Here is a 26,318-nt window from a genome sequence, read left to right as displayed (position 1 = left end):
CTTAGACCATGAGCTCTGTTGTATGGGCAGGGTGATTAGGAGCACTCTAGTGCCACACTAATATGCTCTATCCTGGTGATGAGCTGTAGCTGGACACCTACAGAGGTCTTAACTAATTAGCTTGACGTCTACTAGCATGACTAATTGTTAGAGAGGTAGTTATGTGCATTGTGACTTGTCTCATGGCTACTTCTTAGCAACTTTAATTTAGTTAAAGTGCCTATAATTCCTGTTGTTTTTGCTATCTTAATTAATACTCTCCAGTATTATATGTCCAGTGTCTTCTAGAACTATAGGATTGCGATGGTGCTATGTGTTCTTAATGTTCCCCCTTTATGGATATTGCACCAGAACCTTAAGTTATTAAAGAGACTATCACAGACTCCACATGTTTCAAGTATAATAATCCTGATAAGGTCCTTGCAACTCCAAGGGGGCCTAGTGTGAACAGGGGTTTATGGACGGGCTAGGACTACAAAGCTAGGGCCTAGTCTAAGCTCCATCTAGTGTGAATAGCTTCGGTTCATCTCCGACAGTTCGACCATTGACATCTGTCGGCATATTTATTGGTGGAATGCCGGTAACCCTCGATGCTAGGGCCAAATGGGCCGTGTGGAAACGGGCCGTTGTTTCAGGTTGATTCGGAGCTATCCTTGCTCATCTCCCCGCGTGTTGACATGCCGCTGAATTAAGTTTGTATGAGATTATCCATTGATCTAGATTTAATTAATCTACTCGCTTAATTTGTCGGCGGCTATCTACTCCAGAGTAATAAATCGCAGACTTATTAATGACTCGGCCGCGTTATGCTCTTTCCAATTGACCTCTTTTCTTCAGCACTCTTTTTTGTTCGACTTTGTTTCGTTCTATAGCTGGTTCTTTGCTTTTCTCACTACAGTCATTCATTTCTTCATTTCAAAATGCTGGTCAATCTGTCTTTCCTTATTCCCTTGCTTCCTCTTGCCTCCAGCTTCGTCCACCCTGGACTTCTCGTCTCGGAGAGCGACATCACTCGCGCACAGCAAAAGATCAAAGCGAACGCAAACCCATGGACCGCCTCCTGGAATGTGTTGACCAGTCTCCGTTTCTCGGACGCCAGCTACACCCCTTCACCCGTCAGCGTCGTCTACCGGAGTGACTGGTACGGCAGCACCGAAAACGCGGAGCACCTGTGGCACGATGTAGCAGCCGCATTCAATCTCGCCCTGCGCTGGAAGATCTCCGGCAACACTAGCTGCGCCGATGCAGCTAGCAACATCCTCCATGCCTGGGCGACCACGCTAACCGCCCTCGGCGGCGGCGATGACAAGTACCTGACAGCTGGTCTGCAGGGGTACCAGCTTGCCAACGCCGCCGAGCTCCTCCGGGACTACGAGCCTTTTGCAAAAAATGTCCTTCCCTCCGTGATTAAGATGGCCAATAATATCTTCATTCCCATGCACTACAAGTGGCTGCGGCACGAGGAGCCATCGGAGCATAATATCCTGCACTTCTTTGCAAACTGGGAGCTGTGCAATATCGCCTCGGCGATGGCCTTTGGCGTTTTGACGGATAACCAGACGGTATGGGACTTTGCGGTGGACTATTTCAAGCACGGGGATGGCAACGGCGCCATCAACAAGGCTATCAGCAATATCGTCAAAGAACCTGAGACAGGGAAGCCTCTAGGCCAGGGCCAGGAGGCCGGTCGCGACCAGGGCCATGCAGCGTTGAATTTTCAGTTACTTGCGGTGGTTGGTCAGCAGGCCTGGAACCAGGGAGAGGATCTGTTTGCGTTCAATGATAGTCGCATTCTGAGAGGGTCAGTAGGAGTCTCACTCACTTCTTGTTCCACTTATAACTGATGGATCTACAGAGCTGAGTACTGGGCGCGGTATAATCTGGGCCACGACGTCCCCTTCGTCCCGTACACCAACGGCCTCGTCAGCTACACGGAAATCAGCAGTGTCTCTCGCGGCGCAATGCGACCTACCTGGGAGCTGCTGCATAGCCACTACGTGATGATCAAAGGAATGGATGCACCCTGGACGACCTCGTTCCTTAACCAGTCTCTGACCTTTTTTCGCGGCGCAGAGGGCGGCGCAGGGTCCTGGGGCGAGGGGTCGGGTCATTATGATGGACTCGGCTGGGGATCGTTGCTGCATCGCCTGGATGAGTCGGATGTTGCGGCTGCAAGTTCTGGGGCGAGCACACCGGCTGCCCCTCCGTCGTCTGGTAAAGCGACCATGGCGCTATACCAGAGTCCGCCTGCTTCTAGTCCTACCGCGGTATCCTCTGGCGCAAAGTCAACCTCGGCATCAGCTGAGCCTACGAGTATTGCTGGCAGCAGTACTCCTTCTGTGCCTCAGTCCTCTTCTCCCGGAACGAGTACTCCTGCGGCTTCTGGACACCATCGCCACCACCATGGACACAAGCATAAGGGATGTCATGCGCATTACAAGTAGCCTAGAATAGGAGGCTCATCTGTGAATAACTAGTCCTAGAGCTGAGTCAAATCGATAGTTGTTCCTGCAGGCAAGAACCAAGCCCGACGAATAAACAGCTGCAGGCTGCAACAGGTTGATTATTGTGGATCCTTGGCCCTACTACCGTAACTATCCTCGCAAAGATGAGATGCTCATTCGAAACTACATAGACTACTATACAACCCATCTACCATGAGAGTCTTATCCCAGTAGTACGCTCGTCGACCAAACTATTTAACCCATTGATTGAAGGCTACTTGGTAACCCGACAATAAATTGGAGTGCACCCTTCGGAATCACAGTGCTGGCCACAGACGTACCAACCATCTCCCTCCAGTAAGGGTGGCCTATCGGTATCAAGAGAAAGAACTCTGGAGAGGTTTTTCTAATGCTTCAAGCTCCAGCAGTCCCTGCTTACACACCACGCTATAAAACTCTTGTCCTCCTGTAGCTTATCTGAGCTAGCGCCGGCTGGGTTCGCATACGCATTATATTCCTTTCTGCTGAATGTTCTGCTGAATGTCTTACTGGACTTGTGATCCGTAATTTTCCAAGTTGGTCAGTTAGTGTGGTTTCCTATAGATATATTAACAAAAGTAAACGTAAAGAGTTAGTAAATGAATGACTGAGCTTACAACTGCGAGATGATAGTAGTAAATACTAAGAGAGAGAAAATCGCCATGCGCTAGATTAATACATTGCTCAGTATATTGTATAGAGAAGGGGTATAGCTGAGACTTGAGCGCCACCTTGAAGATCCAGGTAGGCTTGGCAGAATAATTTTTGGGAGTTAGAGATCTTGATCCATTAATCTATGGATCTGAGATTATAAAAGCCAGCAATTAAGGTTCTGAGGTTCCCACTGTAGTGTGACGTCCAAACTACTAAACCATACTGTCATGACATTCCCTGAGATACACCCACATCGCGCGTACCGAATACTGTTGATAATTCGCAGCATATATTAGGATCGAAACAATTTTGCATTCAAAAAAGAAAAAGCCGAACGCGGGGGTCGAACCCGCAACCTTGAGATTAAGAGTCTCACGCTCTACCGATTGAGCTAGCCCGGCTGCTCTTGTTGAAAGGCAGAGACACTATATCTACTATTATCATAAGCCAATAAGGGTGGGTCCCAGCTTAATAATCACTTAATAATCACTTAATAATCAGCTGTAATTCAGTCCTAAAATTACCTCTTTTAGTTTAGCCTTGATGCCTCCCCTCTCAGGCCTAAATTCTCTATGTTATTCTCTGCCACTTTCTTAAGGCCCTGAAGCTTCTACCCTTCTAAAGCCACAGCCTCAGGCCCTTTACCAGTATATCTACCCCTTATTTAGGGCTACCCTTATACAGATACTGTACCTCCTGACCCTTATAATATACTATTACCCCTATTACAGGCTACTAAGGCTGTATATAAAGGGTTACGCCTTAAAGGATTAATATTAGTTAAGGTGAGGGCCGAAGGTCCGAACCTCAAGACGCGAGCAGAGCAAGCACTCACCAGCTTGTGTTATATGAGTAAATTCCTATTGACCCTCTGAGCGCTCATACTTTTATCCAAGTATAAGACCATTACAAGCTGACTTTCTGCACACCACCACAACCACAATCTAGAATCCAACAATCAAGTGATATAAATTCAGAGCATCCAAACATGTTCTAAGAGTCGTTCAGACAGAGTGGCCAGTGGAAGTTGCCAGTGAAGTTGCCGAGGTCAGGCTATTGCTATTGATAGCCCTGAGCATCTAGCAACCCTCAGGCTACTTCCCAATGTTTATCAGCAATTTGGGTGAAATGGAATAACCGAGCAATCCAAACTCACCGTGATGAAAAATTGAGACCCATTCGTATCTTCCCTGCGTTGGCCATGGATAAGAGACCAGATCTGTCATGTTTCAACTTGAAATTCTCATCTGCGAAATGGTCTCCATAGAGGGATTTGCCACCAGTTCCCTACAGAATGTCCTTAGTTAATATCACTGTAGTCGAAGCTGGACTCACGTTGCCCTTTGTAAAATCACCTTCTTGGAGCATGAAATTAGGAATCACAAGATGGAATGGAGAGCCTTTGTAGCCGAAGCCATGCTGACCCGTGCTCAACTCGCGGAAATTCCTTGCAGTCTTTGGGACGACATCGTCAAATAGCTTGAATACGACGCGACCAAAAGGTCCTAAAGGGACCAAGTTAAGAGGAGAAACGGAATCCCAGTAATGCGAGGAACTTACGCCCGTCAACAGATATGTCAAAGAAAACATTAGGTTTGGACATGATGGGCCAGAGTCTCTTGATCCAAGCATGCAGGAGAAACTGATATGCCAGCTCGGTTCAGAATAATGTGGCTCCTTATATATGCGCGTGAGAGAACCCCTCTTGTGGCCTTGTCTTGATTGGATAAGGGATCATAATACCAAGTCGCTTTATATCTGCTTTTTGGTCGTAGCAGTGGATCATTTCAGCTCCTATACCACATTGGCCTGCTATCGTCCGCATTAGCCCAGATCCCTCATCTAGTAAGAGCATATTTTATCTTTACCAGCAAGGAAACAACGAGATCTCATGAGGCTGGCTGAGTTTGCATAAGAATGTTTGCTTTAATGCTTTCAGCTAGCCACCCTCAACAGTCGTGTGTTGTCGCCGAGGAATCCGTATCTGCAGCTTGAGTGGAGATGTTCAGCTCCCATTTGCGTCCACAATCGAGTGCAGTGGAATATAAATACTACTGTTTCTCTAGAACGATGATTGTAGCATCCATTCCCAAAGGCTGTTCCTTCTCTGCTGCTAGTCTTCTTCTACTTTGAAGCGAGGTACAGTCCATGACCCTCTTCTCCTTCTTTGTTGGAGGCGGCTATGTTTGCAGGGCAATCTCCTGCCATTCTTTGGAAGCCTGGTATGCTTCTTGGATTGGAGCCAATAGAGCATTCAATCCCTTAGCTACGGCTGATTTGAGAAGCTGAGGGTCAACTATAGAACCGGTCAGAACTGCTGGTGCAATCCCTGCATAAGGATGACAAAGGCCATACCACATCGTTTGCGGTAATCATCATGCATCTGGTCAACCGTAGAATAAACCAGAGACTCCAAACCATCTTGTTCCCTGTCTACGCGGAATTCTCTGCGTCCTCGCAAGCTCGACGCCGGCAGCAGAACGTGCTCAACAAAAGCCAGAATTCCGTTCCCCTCAACAGCTCGGGGTATTGCAATGGCTTTATGAAATCTTCTTACTCACGACCTCGGGGGGATCGAGATCGATTTTGCTGTCTTTTGATCCTCAGCACAAGATGTCTCGCACGAGCCATGGACTTTCTTACCAGGGTCAACTCGAGCTCATTTTACCGCTTTGTAACCCAGGAACCATCGGGTTCCTGATATGTGCGCGCTAGGGCTGTTAGTATAAACCGATTTAGACACTTGCGGTGTGCAGACCTGTTTATACAGCTTTAGCAACCACTCAGTTGCCGCGATGAACAGCTTGCGCTGGTCCAGACCTACACGTCTGGTTAGCTTATTGGCCTTCAGTCTAGGAACTATCTACCTCCAAACTGAACGTCAACATCCAAATACTGCTCGTCCAGCACCTGGGGAACGGGGTAAAGGAGACCATTCAGGGGAGCATTATCGTTTGTTTGACGATTTCCGCACCCGCGCTTCGCATCATGCTCGGATATGACTCAATGATTGAGCCAAGCCTATACATATCCAAGATATACTGGGGGCTTCTCTGATAGAGGCTTCCAGGCACGAACTTGAGCTTCTCGGTAGAAACGCCCACTGCTCGACGAATGGCTGTGACGGTGTACGGGTACAACCCGACCCCCCGCTCCACCAGCTCAATCGGGGCTTTCAGGTTGTCAAGGAACGAGTGGATATCGGCCAGTAGCACCGTTAGTTCGGCTGGGCCATTTTAACGGCTGGGACGAAGTAGGCATAGTGCGGACAGCTGGTTGTCGCGGTACCTAACATGGTGAGTATCAGTGCAGCTCTCCTACAGTGTCATTAGGCCAAAAGGAATCTGAGTGACACACCCCAGTATATCCTCGGGCTGTTCCCTTCAGCGAGGATCTTCTCATCTGAAGTTCAAGACTCGGCAAGATTCTCTCGAATGAGAGCCAGTCTCTCGGATGGCTCTATCCTCGCCATGTCAATATTTATCCAAGCAGTCTAGAGGATTCTCAGAGCGTACGAAAAACTGTATGCCTCGTGGAATAAATGAGCCTGGCGAGCCATATTATACAGCCCTCACTTGGTGTCAAGGATGTAGATCCCTTTTTCCACGAAGTCTGTAGACTACAAGACTAGGTAGGGCATGGGATTAGATGAATATCGCTACTTAGGGTTGGACTCAATTTTCTGTGTTCGACTCAGAATTGGTATTTCTTGGGCGCAGCAAGTGCAACCAGAGAGTGAAATATAAATGCTTTACATAGGTAACGTATTGTTCATAGTGGATGATGTTATAGTACCCTACCTACCGCTATCAAACTGTAAGGGTAGTAGTTGGCCTAAACTACAAAGATAGACTACGGCTACCATTTCCTTGTGTGGCAAAAACAGAGCCGGCATTAACAACAGCGGCCGGGCTAGCTCAATCGGTAGAGCGTGAGACTCTTAATCTCAAGGTTGCGGGTTCGACCCCCGCGTTCGGCTTTCTTTTTGCTCCGCAACATTTTTCCTTCCCTCTTGTCATGACTACCAGCATCCAACGACCGCTGCCAACGCGTGGCTGCGCTATTGCTGAGGTATCGTAATTGTCTGCAAACAAGCCCAGCTGCAGACATCCGATACAGCAACTCTAGACCGAAACAGAACAAGTACTCCGTATTTCCGTCGACCTCGACCTCGTAGTTCATGCTCAAAGGGGCCAGTCCCTGACAGGAAACAGAGGCGATTGCAGTCAAGGAACGTCCTAAATGAACAAAAAAATTGCTGTCAAGTGACCTCAAGACACAAGCAGAGAGTCAAGAGTGGACATGAAGATCCGAGCGTCCCTCAGATTCAACGATCGCAGCCGCCGTATCACGAGCGCCCTGCTCGCCCAGAAAGAAAAAGTGATTACCATGGATCTGCCGGCACATATTCTCCGGCCGTGAGTGGACCAGCTTGACGACCTCCTCCCAGCGCTGAGAGCTCAGCGATCTATAGCCTCGACCTTCGAGAGCACTCACGAGCTGCTGCACCTGCATGAATGCCCAAGTTGCCTTGTCCGCAAGTACATGCCGTCCATCCAGTATGCTGTCACCGTGCAGAGCAGAAATCAAAGGCCATTGGCGAAAATTGTTCGCGTCGGCATCTTCCGTTGAAGTATATCGATCTTCAACAAATCCGCGCTCCGGGGAATAGCTCAAGCCCCAGCCGAGCAAGCCGACAGGCGTATGCCCGTAGTAGCCGCGTAGATACACATCGTCCGGAATAATGACACGGGAGTTCAGCCGATTCTGCTCATGGATCTGGTCCAGGAAAAGCTCCGACATCCTGTCCAATGCAGCATACCCCTCCGACGTCTTTTTGATACCAGCGGGAATGGGCCGAGAACCAGCGAGTCCAGGAGTAGCCGCGAGACTCACGAATAGCTCAACTGTTAGCCCCCGTGCCTTTGCTGCTTGTATGTACGGAACCACTACCCGGCCGCCCATACTCCAAGCGACAAGCACGACCTTGGGCGACAGGCGATGCCTCTCGATCACCATCTTCGTTACCTCCGCTGCTTGCAGACCCCAATCACGAATACGAAATACTGGTGCTGTTGCAGCCATGATCTCGTTCGGCTGGCTCTGGAGCGGGTATGAGATGGCAAGTAGGCCGTGGCCCAGTTTGTTTACCCAGTGTGCTAGGAAGTCCTCCCTGCGACTTCCGGGATGGCCGCCATATGAGATGCGAGCATTATGACCGCCACCCGGTATGAACACAATCAGAGGATTGTCGCGATTTGCGGGACTGAAGGTGTAGAGTGTTGGGAATCCTGCAACAGTATCCAAATGTTCTCCTGCATACAGCAAGGTGGGGGAGTTGTCAGTCATGCTGTTGCATGGAATCCAGCTGTTTATTGCAAGTTTCTCCAAGACTCTGCCCTTTAGCGGTCTTGTGGTTGATGGCACCCCGCATGTTACAAGAGTAGATTGACTGTGTTGATGTCTAAGGCGGAAAAGGTTGAAGAAGCGTTTGTCGTTGATTTAGAGGAGGTGCGGGGACATGGTCCAGGGACAGCCACGTAATCAATCCACTTGCTCAGGAGAATACAAACACACGTCAACATGAGTTGAATATCTTAAGCTTTCGTCGTGAATCACAGAGTTTGTAGAGATGAATTAGGTCATCTTATGAAGCCAGGTATGAAAAGCATACCACACAGTCAACTAATATAAATCACGATGAGATCATCATCATATCAACAAAGGCACCAACAAAGTTTCGATAAAGTCACAACCAAATACAACTATCCTATGCCATAGATCCTACTCCTCGTCAGCTTGATTGGAACTTGATTGCTCCCTCATGTGCTCCGCCGTATCCTTCTTCTCCATGAACGCATGAACCACAGCTGTGAGTTCCTTGATCTGCTCCCGCAGCTGTATGATCTCCAAAGTACAGTTCTCTGCATTCGGATCTGGGATGGTTTCCCGCACGGCCTGTCTCCAGGTGTCGTCCACGTCAAAGTCAACTTCCTCAGCAACATCCTCCCACTCCTGAACAACATCATCATCCTCTTCTCCCTGGCGCCGATTCCACCGGATCTGGCGTGCCTCGCGGGTCTCTATCGTCGCGACGATGAGTAAGAGTGGTGAGTAGATGATACTCATGATGACATCGTTTAGCTTGGCATAGTACTCGCGCGGCATCCACCACTCGAAAGGGAGGACCAGAAAGAAGATTTCGAGTAGGTTGAACGCTAGTAGGCTCGCCGTTAGTTAATGCGGTGTCTGCAGCAGAATAGGAGGACTCACGAGGAATGAAGACGTTTTCGTCTGGCGCCCGAACAAACTGCATTGTCTTCAGAGCGAAGATCGCCATGTACTCGTCCACAGCGTTGCCGGCGATATCCGCATAAGCGCTATTGTAGAGTGCAATCAATATGTTGAGCAAAACTACTTCCCATCAGTAAAACGCTTTCCGGTCGTGCTGCGAGCCGACCGACTTACCAATCATGACAATGAAATTGTACAAATAGTAGAGGACGAGACCAAATGGGAACGCCAGTTCCACGAATACGCCGAAATCCGGGCTCTGCATGACACTGTTCGCCATGCCTTGTATAATACCCCTGGTAAGGGCAAGTTCGCCGTCTGCCTGGGCCATGCCGTAAAACGCCTGGAAGAACCCGACAATAATGACAAAAAGAAGGGCAAAGAAGATCAAGCTCTCCTTCATCATGACTCTCAGCACAACGAACATGGCGCCGAAGAATTTGACTGAATCGAGGTAGAGCATCATACGCATCCAAAACATCGGACCTGCCATGGCCAGGAAATTGTAGCTCAGCTGGTTGAGTGTTCTCCTCTGTTCGTCGTCGACGGAGCTCGATCGCGTAAGGGCGGCGACACGGAGGAAGAATGACACCGCGAGGATGGTGTAAAGGGTCGAGTTGAATGCGTTCCAAAAGTCGATGTAGTCCCTTCCAACCTTCCAGAGTTTGGTGAGCTCGTCGCAGATGTAGGACAGAGTCATGACATAGAGGATTCCTTCGACAACGTCCAAATCTCCGGTAGAGTTGACGGTATTGATGACGATGGTATATAGGATGAGGTATATCAACGAGAAAAATATCTGACATGCGTTCTGATAGAAAGGAGTCCTCATGCGGTCAGGATGGAAATGAATCTTGAAGTCTGTGTTGTCTTTGTCATGGTAGGGAACGAAATTGGTCGGGTTACCCTCTTCTTGACAGAACCAACCACGCCAGAGATACTTGATACATTTTTGGTATCCCGAAGAACCTATGACTCTCAGAGCATGCAGATCCACGGCCCGCTCAATAACGTTGGCTGGTGCAGTTGGTTCTCCGTCCAAGAAGATGGAGTACCTCTGTAACAGGGCGTCCTTCATGAGGGAGTCCTGGTCCTCCTCGGACTCGATTCTGAAAGCCTTGATTAACATTAAGCCTTTTCAGAGGTGTTTGAGATGGCTTTTCTTACATGCGCTTCGCAATGATCTCACATGCCAGCGCGCGACGAAGGTGCAGATCAGATTCCCAGAGTTCGGATTCTGCCTGGAGCTTGAACCACCGTAGACAAACAAGGAGACAGTACAGCACACAAGCTCTGTGATCATCACCACCTGCCTGCTTGGCAGTCTGGATCACATCGTCGGTGATGATTCGGCTGTTAGGCTTGGTGATAGAACCCTCGTCGATCTCGAACGGAATGACCTGTTCGATCTGATATTTCAGCCGCAGAGCAACCTTCGTCACCTCCTTGGCAGGGCTGACAGAAGTAGCCTGGTCAGCCCTGTAAGMTGGAAGCACTATTTGCAGTGTTAGCTTCAGAGATGCGCAATGCTGGCCGGAGACCAGGCCCAGCCGTTGGTGATGACGTACAACGCCGCCGTTCTGGGAGACGGCGATGGTGAGTTCGACTTCCAGAGCTGAAGATGTCTTCCCAGTACCCCATACTGAATGCTGTGGGCTGTGATTCTACAGTCCAGGATTTCCGAAGAGCAGTATACCTGCATTGGAACGAAAGAAAAAGCAATGGAGAATCAAACTTCGAGCAAGATTCGGTTCCCGCGCTACGATCCCCGCCATCCCCAGCCACCACCACTGATCTATCCGGAACTTCAAAACATCACAACTTTATCAACGATCTATGGCCAGTCTCTCGTGCAGCCTAGTACTACAACTATAGATGATTGGTGAGCCCAGTCAGATCGATCCTACGTTTGCCTTTCAGAAATAGTCTTCGTAGTCTAGAACGTACTCTTGCAGTTGGCACTTAGATATGAACTTATGTACATCAAATCAAGAGATAGAGCTGTCCCAGAACTGTGACCAGAGCTCAGTCATCAACGCAAATCTGAGTGATATGGACACATCGCCACGGCACAGGAAGCAGTGCGGCAGCAGATCCTCCCACGGGTGTACTGTTCTCAGCGTCAACTAAGTCCAGTCTGAACCCTTTTTTGAGACATTGCTGCTTAGCCCTATCCCGCTCGTGAGCACATTAAACCCGTCTTCTGTCTCGTAATTCGTGTCATAACCGAAGCCCTTCTATCAGAAACTTTTTTTCTTGCCCCCCTTCTCTGACCCAACGCTGAAACAACCGTCTCTCTCTTGTGGCACCAGCCCAATTCCCAACGTATGCAAGAAAAATGGAGGTTCTGTCATTTGCAAAGGGCCCATTGGCCCAAGGAGTCGTGACTAAAGAGGCGCAGCATCGAGAATTTATTCAGGGACACCCTCGTCGCTTTCGGACATGCTCTCATCGCCACTGACTTCCATGTTCTCACGCTCCCGCTTGTCCATGAGCTCCTGGAGAGCAGCGTCGTCGTGCTCGGTGACAGCCTTGGGCGGCATCTTGACGACACAGCCACCCCCGGCTTTCTTGATGTCGCTATCGATCCTCTCGATAGCCTCCTCGAGCAACTTGATACCCAAGTTCTTATCCAAGCACTGGCTGGTCAGGACGTACAGGGGAGGAGCGACCAGCTTGACCTTGATCTGGTTCTCGGGAGTGTTGTTCGCCTCGGCAGTGCGAAGAGCGGTCTTGACGGCGTCGATTCCTTCATAGCCGAAGCAGGTGACTTCGATATCAGCACGAACTTTAGTCGGGGAGGGAGTCAGCTTCTTGCTGATGTACTGTGTCAGCTCCTTCTTGACAGCTTCGCTGGGGAATTCCACATCCTGCCACACGTCGGAGTTCCTATTGATAATATGAGTCATAGGGTCGAAAAATATAGATGGATGATTGATCCTACGTGATGGAGATCTTGAAGGCATCGTGAGCATGGCCGTATTTCCGGTTCAGTGGCCATCCGATCTTCTGGTACAACTCCTCAAGGGGAGTCTGAGTGGCTTCGGCAACATGGCGCATGATGGAGTGAACCGCCTTGCTCTTGTTGTACCTCTCTTCACACTTGACGACATCTTCGGGGGAAACTCGACGCTTGGAGAGATCGATGTAACCTGTACACAAACGAAACCGGTTAGACGGAGGGTCTCGAGCACGTTCAGAATCGGCCACACTTGCCCTTCTCCTTGTCAACACGAAGCACGATGACCACCTCGTTGCGGCCAATGCGAATGAGCTTCTGGATACTACGAATACGTCTCCGCGACAGTTCAGACAGCAGGATCATGCCATCAATGTTGTCATATTCGAGGAGCTTCACGTATGCGCCCATTTCGGCGATCTGCAAAATGGAAACAGAGGGATTAGCCAGAGATTCTTCAAGAGAACTACAATGACCATAAAAACAGTCGCATACCTGCTTGACATTGACCATGACATAGCTGTCAACCTCCGGATACTTGTCCTCGTAGAAACGACAATTTGTTAACGACATTTTGGCGGGGCTGCGCCTGATATTAGGCCGGATTCGACAAGGAGTTTGAGGCTTAGAGGTAAATAAGGAGCGCGGAGAAACTTTTCTCTGATAGCTCCTATTAGAAGCTCGAAGGTGCGCGACAGGTGCAGAGGGAAGAGGAGGTGCGGCAGCAGGCGAGTTCTTCGACAATCTCAAATCACTTTGTGGCGGTTCAAAACCCACTTTTGGGCTTTGTTGGAGCCCGCATCGAACTCCGGACAACCATAGGCGCCAGCAGTGCAGTTAAGTCACGTGGTAAAAAATATTAATGTACCGCCCGGCAGAAAAGAATCTATCTTATCGAGTCTATCAGTTCATCCTCTCAGTTATTGAATCTGACCAAGGCAAGACTGGAAGTCTCAAGTCGCACAAGATCTCTTCCATGTCGCTCAAGATCAATCGACAGCGGTGACGACTTTGTTGAAGCCGAGTCTGATGGATGTCCATCGCTTTGCCTACTGCCTTGACCTGCCCTCCCTCGGCTTACTTGGCCGGGCCGCTTCCAGGCACTGGCCACCGCCCCTTCGCATCTGGAGCACCACTTTCGCTGGACCTTCTTGAATCATTTAGCTAATATTTCACGGTCCAGCCCTTTCCCCTCTATTTTACTACGTTCCTGATTCCTTTGCCTATCTCTCTTTCATTTTACCAGATCATGGCGGTTTCTGAATGATTGTTTATGTCCCCGATTATTGACCGATCACTGTTTCGTATTGTATCTGTATAAGCCATGTCGGATTCCACCTCCCTCCACGGGGCGGGTCAACACCGCTCGGTGCGGGACCGAATATTTGATATCTTTCGGACTTCTTCCTCAAACAGTTTCGCAGCTATCGCTGGGACCAACCCACGGAACTTACCGACATATACGACGGAAGGACCCGACGCTAGAACTCGTCTGCTGGAATCATACCATGACGGGGAAGCTGTGTGCGGACAGAAGTATTGTCGCCATGGCACTTTCTCCCCGAGACCAGAGCAACAACATGGCGTCTTGCGATGGAATGCCGGACGGTCAGACCTTTCCGGTGGTTCCAGTGGGAACTCGAGTGGTGGACATGGACCGGACAACCTACGCTCGTTGGAGTCATCGACGTCCGCATTATCCGTGCAGAATCGCAACGCACAGTATGTTTTGAACCCCTGAAGGGCTGTGTGTCTTTCGAAAACAGTCCATATTGAAGAGTCTATTTGTCATGGCTAACCTTCCGCTAACTCAGCTACCTCTCGTATTATATTCCTTTTTTCAAATGGATTGGCCAGTACCGATGGTCCTTCTTCCGAGGGGACCTCATCTCTGCATTGACTGTTGCATCAATCTATATTCCAATGGCACTCTCGTTGTCGTCGAACCTTGCGCATGCGCCCCCTATCAATGGTCTCTATTCTTTCGTGTTCAACCCGTTCGTCTATGCCATCTTGGGAAGCAGCCCTCTGCTGGTCGTTGGCCCAGAAGCAGCAGGGTCATTGCTCACCGGTACAATTGTCAAAACCAGTGTCCGACAGGGACATTCGCATGAGGATAATGCTGCTGAAAATGCCATGGTGGTGGGAATAGCGACTGCCATGGCCGGCTCGATGATCCTGATTGCTGGACTGACTCGTCTGGGTTTTTTGGATAACGTCCTCAGTCGCCCTTTCTTGAGAGGATTCATCACCGCCATTGGCTTTGTTATCTTTGTGGATCAATTGATTCCGGAGGCTGGGTTGGCAGAGAGGGCGAAAGACGCTGGGGTCAGTCACGGCAGTACTGTGGAGAAGCTACTGTTTATCTTCCGAAACGTCAGGAACTGCCATGGCCTCACGGCCGCAATGTCTTTCAGCAGCTTCGCCATTATAATGGTCTTCCGGTATGTACTGAACCCTTCCCGGACGCTGCGTACTCTAACTTGGTGCCCTATTCAGAACGCTGAAAAAGAAACTGCAACCGCGCTATCCTCAGGTCATTTACTTTCCAGATCGCATCTTGGTAGTCATTCTTGCGGCAATTTTGACGTGGCGTCTGAGCTGGGATGAGAAAGGGCTCGAAATCCTGGGTCCCATGAACCATACAGGAAATGGCGTCTTTGCGTTCAAATGGCCTTTCCAGTTCAGTCACATGAAGCATGTGCGCACCGCAATGAGTACCTCTTTCATTATCGCGCTGCTTGGCTTCTTTGAGTCCTCTGTAGCCGCGAAGGGACTTGGTGAGAGCAAAGACGGCGTTAAGGGTATGACGGTTAGTCCCAACAGGGAGATGGTGGCTCTCGGCGTGGCCAATGTCGTTGGGGGGTGCTTCATGGCTCTACCTGCGTTCGGTGGGTACGGAAGAAGTAAGGTCAATGCTTCCACAGGAGCTCGAAGCCCCATGAGCAATATCTTCCTGAGTATCATTACTCTGGTCTGCATTCTAGTACTTCTTCCTTATTTATATTATCTTCCGGTGAGTCCCCTGTTATAGATTGCTACCAATTGTGATATTTTATAGAAGCTGATGTCATTTAGAAAGCGGTACTTTCAGCGATGATCTCTGTTGTCGCGTTTTCACTGATTGAGGAATGTCCTCATGATTTGGCGTTCTTCATTCGTCTACGCGGTTGGACTGAATTGGCCTTGATGCTTCTCATCTTCTCTTCAACCATCTTTTATTCACTCGAGTTGGGAATTGCGCTTGGCATCGGGCTTTCTGTCCTGATATTGATTCGGCACTCTACTCAGTCTCGCATTCAAATTCTCGGAAAGATACCGGATACGGGTCGATTCGACAATGCCGAGCTCCATCCCGAGGACGTCCAATTGATCGAGGGTGCCCTTATCGTCAAAATTCCAGAGCCTCTCACTTTTGCCAATACTGGCGACCTTAAGAATCGCCTACGCCGTTTAGAACTCTATGGCTCGAGCAGAGTGCATCCATCCTTCCCTCGGATGCGTTCTCCGGAGAACAATAAGAATATAATCTTCGATGTCCATGGTGTCACTAGCATCGACGGATCTGGAACCCAGGTTCTTTTCGAGATCGTGAAAGGATATGCGGACCAGGGGACGCGAGTGTTCTTCTGTCGTCTTCCAAATCGCGACGTCTTCCGAATGTTTGAACGAAGCGGTATTGTGGAACAATGTGGAGGAATGACGCACTTCGTTCCCAGCGTGGATGAAGCGATCAAACTTGCCGAATCGGAAGAGCAGACGGTCGAAAGCTGAAGTGGTTCAGCATAGAGCAATTAGTCACACGGCCAAACAAGCTGTCTCTATTTGACCTTCACGATGTATTTGAACGATTGACGATTCTGTATATATTCCCAAACAGCCAGCTGTATTTATAGATTCTTTGAAAGCATGGAGTCAGCGTAAGATTGGGTCGTCGATAGGGTTGCGGATTTCCATAGTTATGAGTACATAGACGAGCAAGCACTTCTTTGAATGAGATGATTCAGTGCGCGGAGAACGTGATCTCTTATTTCCCGCCATTCTTCTGTATCAGAGAGGATTGTACTGCACTCCATCTGCGTCAGGCCAGGCACTGGGTAACGTCCTTGTAGAGAAAGTTTGGGCGACATCCAAGGAGGCGATTCAGCCCGGGGACAAACACCCATGGGCTGGGCACGATACGTATGCAGATCGTCAATACCGCGATAGGCCAGCGCAGAAATCTCATCAACTGCTGCCTGGCGTAGAATATGGCTTTCAGAAACAGTATCGGATCACGTCAAGAGCGAAAGAGAAGGCGTGGTAAGGCTCGAGCAAGTAAGCTCGCTGGGAACAGGTCATCACGCTCATGTCTGCTCATCACCGCTCATAGCAGCTCGACGGATAACAGCTTGAAGCAATGCCTCATTCGCCCGCAATAGCAGACGATCTCGGCTCTCACGAGCTGCAGCAGCACCATCTTCAGAGCTGGAGCCAGCTTGTCCCGACGGCGCGACCAGCTTCATTTTACCTTCGCCGCCGAGGACAAAGCTGCCACATGCGATTTTAGTCAGACGCACGGGTTGATTGACCGACTGGTGGCCGCTCGCCAGATCTCCCAGATTCAGCTTGATCGCCAAGTGCTTCTCTAGGTAGGTGGACAGGCCTGATAACACAGAATTCTTCCGGTGAGTCAACCCGCTGTCTAAATTGCTTCCGCGCACAAATTCCGTGAAGGAGCCACGCGGAATATTGACGTTGAGGGATCTCAGAGCCGGCGCAACGGGCGGCGAAAAGGACAACGTAAGCTGCGTCTCCTTGATGGTATCTTCGAACATCCGATGAGTGTCCGAGGGCCCGTCCTGGTCTGCCCCCATCAGGATATCGATGTACATCTCTAGGGCCGTACACATGAAAGTCGAGGGTAAGCGAAGAACAGAGCAGTAAGTGTCAAAATTAGCAGACAAGAAAGAGATGAAGGTCTGCCGCAGGGGATTTGGGAACCGCGTCAGTAGTAGCGGGAGCTCAGTGGACTGTTTCCGCCTCGCCGAGGTGCGACGGCCGCCTTGGGCTGCGAGAAGAGCAGCTTTGTAGGTGATGTTTTCATACTCTAGAGTGACCAGTATTCCAGAAAGTTTCTCCGAGGTAGCCTCTGTCAAGGGTGCGGATAACGTTTCCCAGACGCAGTCTTTCAGAGGCCCGGTTCTGGAAAGGACATCATCATCGACAACACCAGGTGCGCTTAATGGAGCCTGAGCACTAGTGAATAGATCCCCTGCAAGATGAACCCTCAATCTGCTAGCATAAGTTCTCAGGGCAGCCTGATTGCCAAGCAGGGACTGGAATTCTTTCCCATGGTGTAGGGGAGAAAGACGGTGCAGTGTCCATGAGGTATTCCAGAGTTGCTGTAAGTCAGAGTGTGCCATCATTAAATTCTGGAACGTCTCTGTCTAATTAAGTCTTTGGATGACATATCCAAGTCGAGGAAGAGTCCTATCTCTGGAGCTATCTACCTGATCGCGATATGGAACAGTTCGCGCTGGAGCGCGAATCAGACAAACAAAGCAAACGTATTTCCCAAAACGATATACACTTAGGGCTTAGGGCTGTCGGTCCAGACTGTACGACCGAGAGAAGAGACGTCATTTGGACTCTGGACATATCAGTGAATAGATTCCCAACCTATACAGTGCACTGTTCTAGCGATAACAATGGATAGAAAAAAAGCGCTCAACCCATTTCTATGCGTCCTCAACTCCGGCTGAAATCCATGCTGTCCTAACGCCTGTGTCCCCTGACACCCGGTCAACGAGATCAAAGCGGATTCAAATATACTTCTGCAAAGAGAGTCCTCCTCAGGCACGCCAGGCCCTGCCTTCCCGGCAATCCTGACAACCTAGTGCCACGGGGACAGTATGCCAGACCCAGATATTCTCTGCGTCATGGGGAAGAGCTCTCCGTGAGGCCAACTCCTCTCTAGCAACATCGAACCAAACATCCTGCACCGATGAATGTAGATGCGATACTGGTGTGCTCTCGAACACCAACGAGTTGATATCGTCTTTCTCGTTCAGCATCAAATCATTATGAAAGTTACGCATGAAATCCTTTCGTTGCACTCGCTGACTGCCGCCGTCACCTATCTCTGCGGAGAAGTATTCCACTATTCGAAGAAATGGTGACGCAGTAAGCAGCGAGCCGATCCAGCTGTCATCCACCACGGGCTCCTCTGGTGGCACAGTATGTCGTAGGTATGAAACGAGCAGCTGCATGCAATGGTGCGTGCAGATCAGAGTCGAAGTATTGGTAAATGGGGGCGATCGAAGGATTCCGATCTGCAAATCTCGGTACAATGATTTACGGACGTCCGGGGGTATAGGAACGGGCAATCGTCCCGCTTCCATGTCTTGCAAAAGTGCATTTTTTAAGTCACGACGGGCAAGACTGTAAGCCTCCAGAAAGTATAGCGTGTAGTACCTGGTAGGGAGAGGGGCCTCATCAGAATCAGTCGCTGGAGGATGATTTGCAACGACCACTTACATAAGTGGTATGAGGTTGAACCATAGACTGGATTTTCCCCGTTTGAGGAAATCATTGCGATCATTCCTGGATGGAAACATTGTCTTAACGAAACCTGGCTCACAATGAACGAATCGATCCATGACGCGGTCTGCGAGGTAGTAGCAAAGCTTAGAACACAGCTTTGCCCGTCGTCGCAAGCTATGCATATACCGGAACGTGTATAAGTGACCGCCCTTGGCACTTTTGGCGGGAGGGAAAAGGTCTGATAGAAGCACTACATCGTCTTCGGGATTTCGAGTATAGGTTCTCTCACTGTCGATGGGAGATGGTAGCGTTCCATGACGGGCCTGCCGAAGGTATTGGCGCGCGATCAGTTGTTCATGAAATGTGAGGACTTGACAAAAGGCCTTGCAAACAAGTTTGAGCTGCAGCAGGTCTTTGATACCACATTGAGCGAAAATCTTGATTTGTATTTCGACGGGCAGGAGATCCCAGGGTGAGGAGGTTGGTACTATGTCGGTCTTCTCGATACTGAGCCCGTATCAGCAATTATGCGCACATATACAAAGCTAATCCCAGAAACAAGCAGACTTACACCGAGCTCGATGACAATGAGGACGGGAAGAGACTTTTCCGGGATGGCTTTTCACCCTCTGATTTTCTGCCTTTGCGAATAGCAGCACCGGCTTTCTTTGCATGTTGTCGCAGTTGTTGTAGGATCGCACTCATCATCAAGCAGCGGAAACCATAAGGAGGCCGGCTCCACCTTCGAAGTCAAAGTTAGGGGAACTGTCACCGGCTCACCATGCAGGGTGAGGATCTCTATAGAAACGATGGCTGTTCTGTCATGAAGGACTTCCAAAGAAAGAAGACAGCTTGCTTACCTCCAGATTCATTATTGTCATTCTATTCTCCGCTTCCAAGACAGGGACAGAAGTGCCGTGACTAAGCCACGCTTATCTGAACTAAGAATAGTTTGTTGTGCAAAGCACTATGAAAAGCATTCTCTAATGGCTTTCACATGTCTGCCAATTTAATAGGACTTGAAGAGAGCTATCTAGCTAGCCAAAGTTTCAAACGGCAGAGTGGATCAGAGGGGAATGTTTGAGCATTGTACCCTTGAAACGAAGACATGGTACATCACTTGAGCGAGGGCAACCGTCTTCGCCATCATTATTATTTATTGCATTGAAAAGCTCCCTAAATGACTGGTGAGATCGTTATTCGTCTGCAATTAGGTTTGTCGTATGTCGATACGAAAGTATACTTTAGATATATAGGTATCGCCTTGATGAGCGCAATAAGAGTATATTTACGTCATCCGTCCCTGAGGTTGCGCAACGCTTATGCACGTGGCTAAGCGCAAGAGACGATCAACTGCAGTGCCAACTTCCAGAGTTCTCACCTACATCTAGCAGCCAGCTCAACCAGAAGGTAAAAATGAGCAATAACATCCTCATTGTCGGTGCCAGCAGAGGCCTTGGGGCCTCACTGAGACGATTGTACGCATCCAAGGCATCAACAACCGGGGTCTTTGCGACAAGTCGATCCAGTGCCCCTCAAGAAGACAGTCCTGAATCTCGCGTCTCATGGATCCAGAACATTGATATCTCCCAACCCAATGTTGGTGAATCTCTGGTATCCCAGCTGCCTTCATCCACCAAGCTCTCCTGCGTGATCATCACGGCGGGCTATTTCGGGTTCGAGACGTTTGATGACCCCGACTGGGAAAAGGAAGTAAAGATGTATACCACATCTGCCATTGGCCCCGTCTTTGTAGTGCAGCGCCTTGTCAAAGCGGGCCTGCTGGACAAGGGCAGCAAAGTGATATTGGTCAGCAGTGAAAGCGGGAGTATCACGTTGCGACACGAAAAGGAGGGCGGGGGAAACTATGGTCATCATGCTAGCAAGGCCGCATTGAACATGGTTGGGAAGCTTCTCAGTCTAGATTTGAAAGAAAAGGGCATTGCTGTCGGGCTGGTACATCCTGGCTTCATGCGCACGGAAATGACAAAGAGTGTAGGGTTCGACAAGTACTGGGATGCTGGTGGAGGTAAGAGGTCATTGACGTGTCTATTGTGCTATAGGGTGGCGCTGATCCTATGACTACTTGCAGCCGTTACCCCTGATGAAGCAGCTCAATCTCTGGCCTCGTTCATAGACGGCTTTGACATCAGTCAGACGGGGCAGTTCTGGGCACCACGAGGACCTGGGTAAGTGTAGCTTTGGACCAGACAGTCAAGCACGAGGCTTGGTGCTGATTCTTTGACAGGGACATTGGGACTGCAGAAGCTGTTCTAGGGAAAGACTTACCTACTCCGCTACAACTACCATGGTAGGCTACGGAGAGTCACGGATCACTTACATGTACGGTCGAGGATATGAATGCTTTGCATCCTTTCGAGCACCGTAGGAGGATTCGTGTTAAGCAAGATGGTTTCCATCCAATGGTAGCATATATCTCCAGAATACAATCTTGCCCAAGGATCTTGCTAGTACCACTGCTGTTTACGTGGACAGAACACTTGAAAGCTTCTCCATGTAAACACGCCTACCTCCTGCATGGGCGTCTTGCGCCATCTCAAACAAGGACAGAACAAGACGGATGTAGTCTGGGTAATCATGAGGCTAAGGATGGCTGTGAGGGGAAGCTGGAGTGAAAGTATCGGCATAATGTTTTTTTGGCTCGACAAAAAGTTGGACTGACAAAAAAGTCAAATGCATCATCCGTGAATCGAACACGGGCCTCGTCGATGGCAACGACGAATTCTACCACTAGACCAATGATGCCTTAGCTCGACGGATTTTTCTTAATAAAGTTTATCTTTCATTTTTTCGCTCACGCAAAGTTAAGCTATTGTCCATTCCATCCCTTTTGTACATGTGCTACATGGGACTCAGGGTCCAGTAGCGTGGATAGCTGTTACGAAATGAGGTGTCGACCTCAGGCAAGTAAGTGTTGATTTGGAATTTCTGGGCAGCAAATGCCGATATCCGAAGCACTGCCTCCGCCCGACTGCGGGATATTAACTAGGGTCAAAATTTACTCACGCTGCGCCTTGACTTTCCCCATGGTTGTAGCTGTCCACTACAGTCTCCATCGCAATACGAGGGTTTTATCGCAGCAATCAGTGATTGTCATACGTCACAGCTCCATACCTTGAGCCAAGGAAATTTATCTGATTTGCTGTTCAGGTGGGCAATGCAGAACTAATGGCCGCTATAAACCATCTGGAAGGCAATGCAGGCTCACGTGGTTGAGCAGATTGCCTGACATCGACTCTGTGCATCGGAGAGCACGGGCTACCGGGGCAACAATAACAAGGGCATGAAGCTCGAAATGCTCCACTATCGAGTGGTGGTTGACGCTTGGCAGCCGGATAATACGGGACAGATCGCCAACTGCGGCAGTGCTCTACACTGCGGCTCATGGAGCCGAATACGCGGTGCCCAAAAGGGTACCGGTCTCTGGAGCGCCAGGGATGAGCTAAGGAGTGGGATGAAGACAGATGGCTCGCTGTTGATGAGAGCCCATCCACCATGTAACTCTTACGTATACAGAGGTAGGTGAGGATGGAATGGCAAGTAGTTGTACCCCGTTAGCACCATGGATTAGCGCATGAAGCAAACTGAGAAGCATTCGAAGCTCGAGAGCCTGAGAGGACGAAAGGAGCAACTCCCAACATATCTTGCTCAGCCCTTTGATGTGGATAACATCAAACCGTGGTTTGCGCCCGATTGCCCACCAAGTGGAAAAACTACGACGTACATAGCCTGGAGGAGCAAGAGCCAGACTCCTTAGCGCCTAGACTAGCTGGAAGAGATGCAGTGGACATCGCCAAGTGCTGCGCCCCACAATGAATTGCGGAGATCCATCGCGGTTGGTGCTGCTCGATAGCTACTTACCTAGGTACTCATACTGGCAGCTTGGTGTGAGGCATTAGAGAGGAATTACTGGTAGTGTACCTTATGACGGATGAGAGAGAGGTAAGGTCAGGTAGGTAGCGTAGATCTGTACTGCACCGAAAATGAGAGCTATGGCTATTTAACCCCGCAACATCCCAGCTCCTTTGACTACGCAATACACTTCAAGTCTCAAGATCATCGACTATCCCCTTCACTGTGGCGGCCTGAACCTTAAGTTGATTGTTACTTGAGTTTTTTTCATCCCTTCTGAAGCACCTTATATTGCACTTTCATCCTTCAGTCCCGTTACCTTGTCGCTGTCAGACAGCTTTCATACAAGCAAACACTACTACAGACTGCCACTATGTCCACCGAAGCGAACATTCCTAACGGCAAGGCACCGGTGCAAAGCGCGCCAGGTCACAGCGCCCGCACACACGGACCCGTGACCGTCCAGCCAGCACGCCTTGATGATTTGCAGCCAACTTATGCCCAACAGATCAAGCATGATGCCGATAACCCGGATGCGCATAGCTGGTACGCTTCCTTCAGTAAGTGGTGCCATTTTGTCTGTTCGCCTGATGTTGTTTGTTTGCTCATTCTGCTTAAAATACAGTCCATGGATTGGGTCAGTGCATTGGTGGCTTGGGAGCTATCCCATGCTGCATCTGCTGTCCCAACCCGTTCAAGCCAGTTGGTCAGGGTGAGGTCGGTCTGGTAACCAAATTCGGACGGTATGGAAGCCTTGCTTGAAGTCAGACCACTGGTATACTTACTTTTGTGGTAGATTCGAGCGTGCGGTCGATCCTGGTCTGGTCAGAGTTAACCCTCTGAGCGAGCATCTTACGACCGTCGACGTTAAGATCCAGATCGTCGAAGTACCCCGCCAGGTTTGCATGACCAAGGACAATGTCACTCTCAATCTGACCTCGGTCATCTACTACCAAATCATTTCGCCTCACAAGGCGGCTTTCGGCATTTCCAACGTACGCCAGGCTCTGATCGAGCGCACACAGACGACTCTGCGGCATGTCATCGGAGCGAGGGTTCTGCAGGATGTGATTGAACGCCGCGAGGAGATCGCCCAGTCGACATCCGAGATCATCGAGGAGGTTGCAGCAGGATGGGGTGTCCTAGTCGAATCGATGCTCATCAAGGACATCATCTTCAGCAATGATTTGCAGGACTCGCTCTCCATGGCAGCGCAGTCCAAGCGTATCGGTGAGAGCAAGGTCATTGCTGCCCGTGCCGAGGTGGAATCCGCCAAGCTCATGCGCCAGGTATGTTACACTCTCATCCACCCACAACAAATCCAGCAGAACTTACGCGAAGACTTATCTAGGCTGCGGACATTCTGTCCTCTGCTCCTGCCATGCAAATCCGCTACCTCGAGGCCATGCAAGCCATGGCCAAGACCGCCAACAGCAAGGTCATCTTCTTGCCCGCCGTCAACCAGACCGTGCAGCAACAGCTGGCTGCAGCTGACAATGCCGGCGAGGGTCCAAGCAAATACGGAGCCGGACAGAGCGGACAGACGGATGACGGGTTCCAGCGCGCTATCAATGCCCGGGTGGTGGAAAATATCTGAACACGATGAGACCGGGGTCTCGAATCCCAATCACGATAATGCTGAAAATCCGTTGGCGCCATCCATCACGGATGAGTACCTGCGTTCTTTTGCTCTACCTTAATCCCCTTGATTCGACCAACGATACCCACTTTCTTTCATGTTGACTGACTGCCTGATGCTCTTGAATTCTGGTTTGCTGGATATGCACGGCTATTTCCTGGAATATTTTACGATGCCTGTACTGAAATGACTTGTTTCTCTGCGCTTCGCAAATGAATAATGCCTATACTTAATTGAAGCTTTCTTTGGACAAGTCTGCCATCAACGAAACATATTGCCGTAGGCGGTGAAGATTAAACATTGACACCGATGGAAGTACCGATGGAGCTGTCAACATGAGCGGGACATGACGATACAGAAACTCTAGGCTAGCCGATGTTGGTCCCGGGTTGGAGCGAGAATTTCTCATAATATTCTAGTCTTGCTCTAGTGAATGCTACAAAGAACGGAAACCTGTCCCCAGTCCCCCGATAAACGCTCCAAACCTCCAACACAATGGCCTCGACACAGACTCCCAGTCCGGCTCGCGCAGCTACCCTGACGTCAAACACACGATCCTCTCAAGAAGTGACACCTGACTTTACCGATCCATCCTTCGATCCAGCCGATTTCCTCAACGATGCCCTTCCCCCGCTGACGCTGGCGTCGTCGCAATCCCGCGGCCCGGGCGCCGTTCCCCTCTCGGAATTGTCCGCTCAAGTCCAATCGATTCTCTCTCAGATCAATGCGCAGAATGTCCGGCTTTCCAATCAACTCACACAACTTACCGATGAGATTTTGCGGAGTGGAGGGCGACTGGCTTACGAGGTTGAGGTGCTGCGGGGTGAAGCGATTGGGCTTTCGGATACGTTGACCGAAGTCCTACAGCCCGATATTGCCCAGTTTGTACCCGAGGGACTACAGACGACTGTGGACAGCGACAGAGACGTTTCTAGGACTTCCCAAGAGGGAGAAGATGAGGAGACAGCAGCAGAAATGGGCCAGGATGACAAGATCACAGTCGCTGATCCGGACTACATCACGAAACTACGGATGTTGAACCAAGTACGGTCGCGGCTGGAGGATGTGGTTCAGACCTTTGGAGACGCCATGGAGTGGCCGTTACCGCCGTCGGAGACCTCCCTGACGTCGTCTTTCATCTCGGTCTCGGCCCCGGAACCGGGGCCTGAGAGCCAGAGTCTCGAGGAGAAGGGGCAGGAGGTGGCAAAGAGGCTCCGGAACGAGATTACAGAGTTGCTCAATACCAATGGTGGTGGACAAGCAGGTTTGGATGCAGCTACGAAGCGATTAGAAGCTCTACGCGAATTGGCGACAATCTGGAAGGGCTCCGCTGAAGAGAAGGCGCGAAATCGTTTTCTGGATAGTCTGGCGAAGATTATAGATGACCGACGCCGGTCATTGGAGAACCAGGGCAGTTCGGATCAGTCACAAGCGCGATCCTCCTCGACGAGAGGGAAGACGATGGGCCATCAACGGCAGGAAAGCGAGGGGCCGGCGGGTGGCATCTTCAAGAATCTACAGCGCCTGCGTGAGGAGATATACCTGGAATGATGCGCTTATAGTGTACATCAGACCGTGTACAGATTCAGAGAAATATTGTGTATACCTACGTGCAGACCTGGAGTTCTCGCGATGCATAACTGGATGTCTGCGAGAGCAGGACACTGTCACACGGAGGCCATCTAGACAGCCCGGAGTATTTAGACGAGGCTAGACTAAATCCTGATCTGGACGAAACGCCCATGCGCCAAGCCTGGCCAGGATTCAATCGTCTCTGATTCTCAGACATCTTTTTATCCGGGCCACGAGGGGCGATGACGCGTCAGAGGCAATAGATAGAAGACAATCAATACAATAGACTTCAAAATCCTGCTGGACAGGGGAGAAACTC

At 50.0% G+C, this 26,318-nt stretch overlaps 11 protein-coding genes and 3 non-coding genes across 14 annotated transcripts; 6 read left to right on the top strand and 8 right to left on the bottom strand.

Annotated features, from left to right (window-relative positions):
• Nucleotides 1-920: 920 nt before the first annotated feature.
• On the top strand, nucleotides 921-2,444 carry Aspvir_005813 (uncharacterized protein; the record flags this gene model as incomplete). The annotated part of the gene is made up of 2 exons (XM_043269023.1): nucleotides 921-1,801; nucleotides 1,856-2,444. The coding sequence occupies 2 exons, from the start codon at nucleotides 921-923 to the stop codon at nucleotides 2,442-2,444; spliced, it is 1,470 nt and encodes a 489-aa protein (XP_043124958.1).
• A 1,021-nt stretch (nucleotides 2,445-3,465) lies between these two features.
• Aspvir_005812 lies at nucleotides 3,466-3,538 on the bottom strand. Its single transcript has one exon. It is a non-coding gene; the product is annotated as a tRNA-Lys (tRNA).
• A 751-nt stretch (nucleotides 3,539-4,289) lies between these two features.
• Nucleotides 4,290-4,740, bottom strand: Aspvir_005811 (multifunctional pyrimidine synthesis protein CAD; the record flags this gene model as incomplete). The annotated part of the gene is made up of 3 exons (XM_043269022.1): nucleotides 4,290-4,424; nucleotides 4,473-4,642; nucleotides 4,698-4,740. 3 exons carry the CDS (start codon nucleotides 4,738-4,740, stop codon nucleotides 4,290-4,292), a joined length of 348 nt encoding a protein of 115 aa, XP_043124957.1.
• Nucleotides 4,741-7,043: 2,303 nt separating this feature from the next.
• Aspvir_005810 lies at nucleotides 7,044-7,116 on the top strand. The gene has a single exon. It is a non-coding gene; the product is annotated as a tRNA-Lys (tRNA).
• Nucleotides 7,117-7,427: 311 nt separating this feature from the next.
• Aspvir_005809 (thioesterase domain protein) lies at nucleotides 7,428-8,486 on the bottom strand (the record flags this gene model as incomplete). The annotated part of the gene is made up of 1 exon (XM_043269021.1): nucleotides 7,428-8,486. The coding sequence occupies one exon, from the start codon at nucleotides 8,484-8,486 to the stop codon at nucleotides 7,428-7,430; it is 1,059 nt and encodes a 352-aa protein (XP_043124956.1).
• Nucleotides 8,487-8,921: 435 nt separating this feature from the next.
• Nucleotides 8,922-11,072, bottom strand: yvc1 (putative potassium ion channel Yvc1; the record flags this gene model as incomplete). Its single annotated transcript, XM_043269020.1, has 5 exons — nucleotides 8,922-9,355; nucleotides 9,411-9,551; nucleotides 9,606-10,540; nucleotides 10,599-10,926; nucleotides 11,000-11,072. The coding sequence occupies 5 exons, from the start codon at nucleotides 11,070-11,072 to the stop codon at nucleotides 8,922-8,924; spliced, it is 1,911 nt and encodes a 636-aa protein (XP_043124955.1).
• Nucleotides 11,073-11,842: 770 nt separating this feature from the next.
• On the bottom strand, nucleotides 11,843-12,963 carry Aspvir_005807 (translation initiation factor eIF2 subunit alpha; the record flags this gene model as incomplete). Its single annotated transcript, XM_043269019.1, has 4 exons — nucleotides 11,843-12,320; nucleotides 12,376-12,583; nucleotides 12,648-12,810; nucleotides 12,886-12,963. 4 exons carry the CDS (start codon nucleotides 12,961-12,963, stop codon nucleotides 11,843-11,845), a joined length of 927 nt encoding a protein of 308 aa, XP_043124954.1.
• Nucleotides 12,964-13,714: 751 nt separating this feature from the next.
• Aspvir_005806 (SulP family inorganic anion transporter) lies at nucleotides 13,715-16,164 on the top strand (the record flags this gene model as incomplete). Its single annotated transcript, XM_043269018.1, has 4 exons — nucleotides 13,715-14,112; nucleotides 14,205-14,834; nucleotides 14,890-15,406; nucleotides 15,469-16,164. The coding sequence occupies 4 exons, from the start codon at nucleotides 13,715-13,717 to the stop codon at nucleotides 16,162-16,164; spliced, it is 2,241 nt and encodes a 746-aa protein (XP_043124953.1).
• A 572-nt stretch (nucleotides 16,165-16,736) lies between these two features.
• On the bottom strand, nucleotides 16,737-17,795 carry Aspvir_005805 (uncharacterized protein; the record flags this gene model as incomplete). The annotated part of the gene is made up of 1 exon (XM_043269017.1): nucleotides 16,737-17,795. One exon carries the CDS (start codon nucleotides 17,793-17,795, stop codon nucleotides 16,737-16,739), a length of 1,059 nt encoding a protein of 352 aa, XP_043124952.1.
• A 429-nt stretch (nucleotides 17,796-18,224) lies between these two features.
• Nucleotides 18,225-19,620, bottom strand: Aspvir_005804 (F-box protein; the record flags this gene model as incomplete). The annotated part of the gene is made up of 3 exons (XM_043269016.1): nucleotides 18,225-18,846; nucleotides 18,910-19,422; nucleotides 19,487-19,620. The coding sequence occupies 3 exons, from the start codon at nucleotides 19,618-19,620 to the stop codon at nucleotides 18,225-18,227; spliced, it is 1,269 nt and encodes a 422-aa protein (XP_043124951.1).
• Nucleotides 19,621-20,331: 711 nt separating this feature from the next.
• Aspvir_005803 (oxidoreductase, short chain dehydrogenase/reductase family superfamily) lies at nucleotides 20,332-21,230 on the top strand (the record flags this gene model as incomplete). The annotated part of the gene is made up of 3 exons (XM_043269015.1): nucleotides 20,332-20,944; nucleotides 21,008-21,104; nucleotides 21,164-21,230. 3 exons carry the CDS (start codon nucleotides 20,332-20,334, stop codon nucleotides 21,228-21,230), a joined length of 777 nt encoding a protein of 258 aa, XP_043124950.1.
• Nucleotides 21,231-21,610: 380 nt separating this feature from the next.
• On the bottom strand, nucleotides 21,611-21,681 carry Aspvir_005802. Its single transcript has one exon. It is a non-coding gene; the product is annotated as a tRNA-Gly (tRNA).
• Nucleotides 21,682-23,161: 1,480 nt separating this feature from the next.
• On the top strand, nucleotides 23,162-24,385 carry Aspvir_005801 (slipin family protein; the record flags this gene model as incomplete). The annotated part of the gene is made up of 4 exons (XM_043269014.1): nucleotides 23,162-23,348; nucleotides 23,414-23,531; nucleotides 23,585-24,077; nucleotides 24,140-24,385. 4 exons carry the CDS (start codon nucleotides 23,162-23,164, stop codon nucleotides 24,383-24,385), a joined length of 1,044 nt encoding a protein of 347 aa, XP_043124949.1.
• A 537-nt stretch (nucleotides 24,386-24,922) lies between these two features.
• On the top strand, nucleotides 24,923-25,978 carry Aspvir_005800 (uncharacterized protein; the record flags this gene model as incomplete). The annotated part of the gene is made up of 1 exon (XM_043269013.1): nucleotides 24,923-25,978. The coding sequence occupies one exon, from the start codon at nucleotides 24,923-24,925 to the stop codon at nucleotides 25,976-25,978; it is 1,056 nt and encodes a 351-aa protein (XP_043124948.1).
• Between the last annotated feature and the right edge of the window lie 340 nt (nucleotides 25,979-26,318).

Source organism: Aspergillus viridinutans (genome assembly GCF_018404265.1).
Source record: "Aspergillus viridinutans IFM 47045 DNA, scaffold_3, whole genome shotgun sequence".
Classification (NCBI taxonomy): domain Eukaryota; kingdom Fungi; phylum Ascomycota; class Eurotiomycetes; order Eurotiales; family Aspergillaceae; genus Aspergillus; species Aspergillus viridinutans.
Note: the sequence above shows the minus strand (reverse complement) of the source record. Positions and strands in the feature narration are given on the sequence as shown.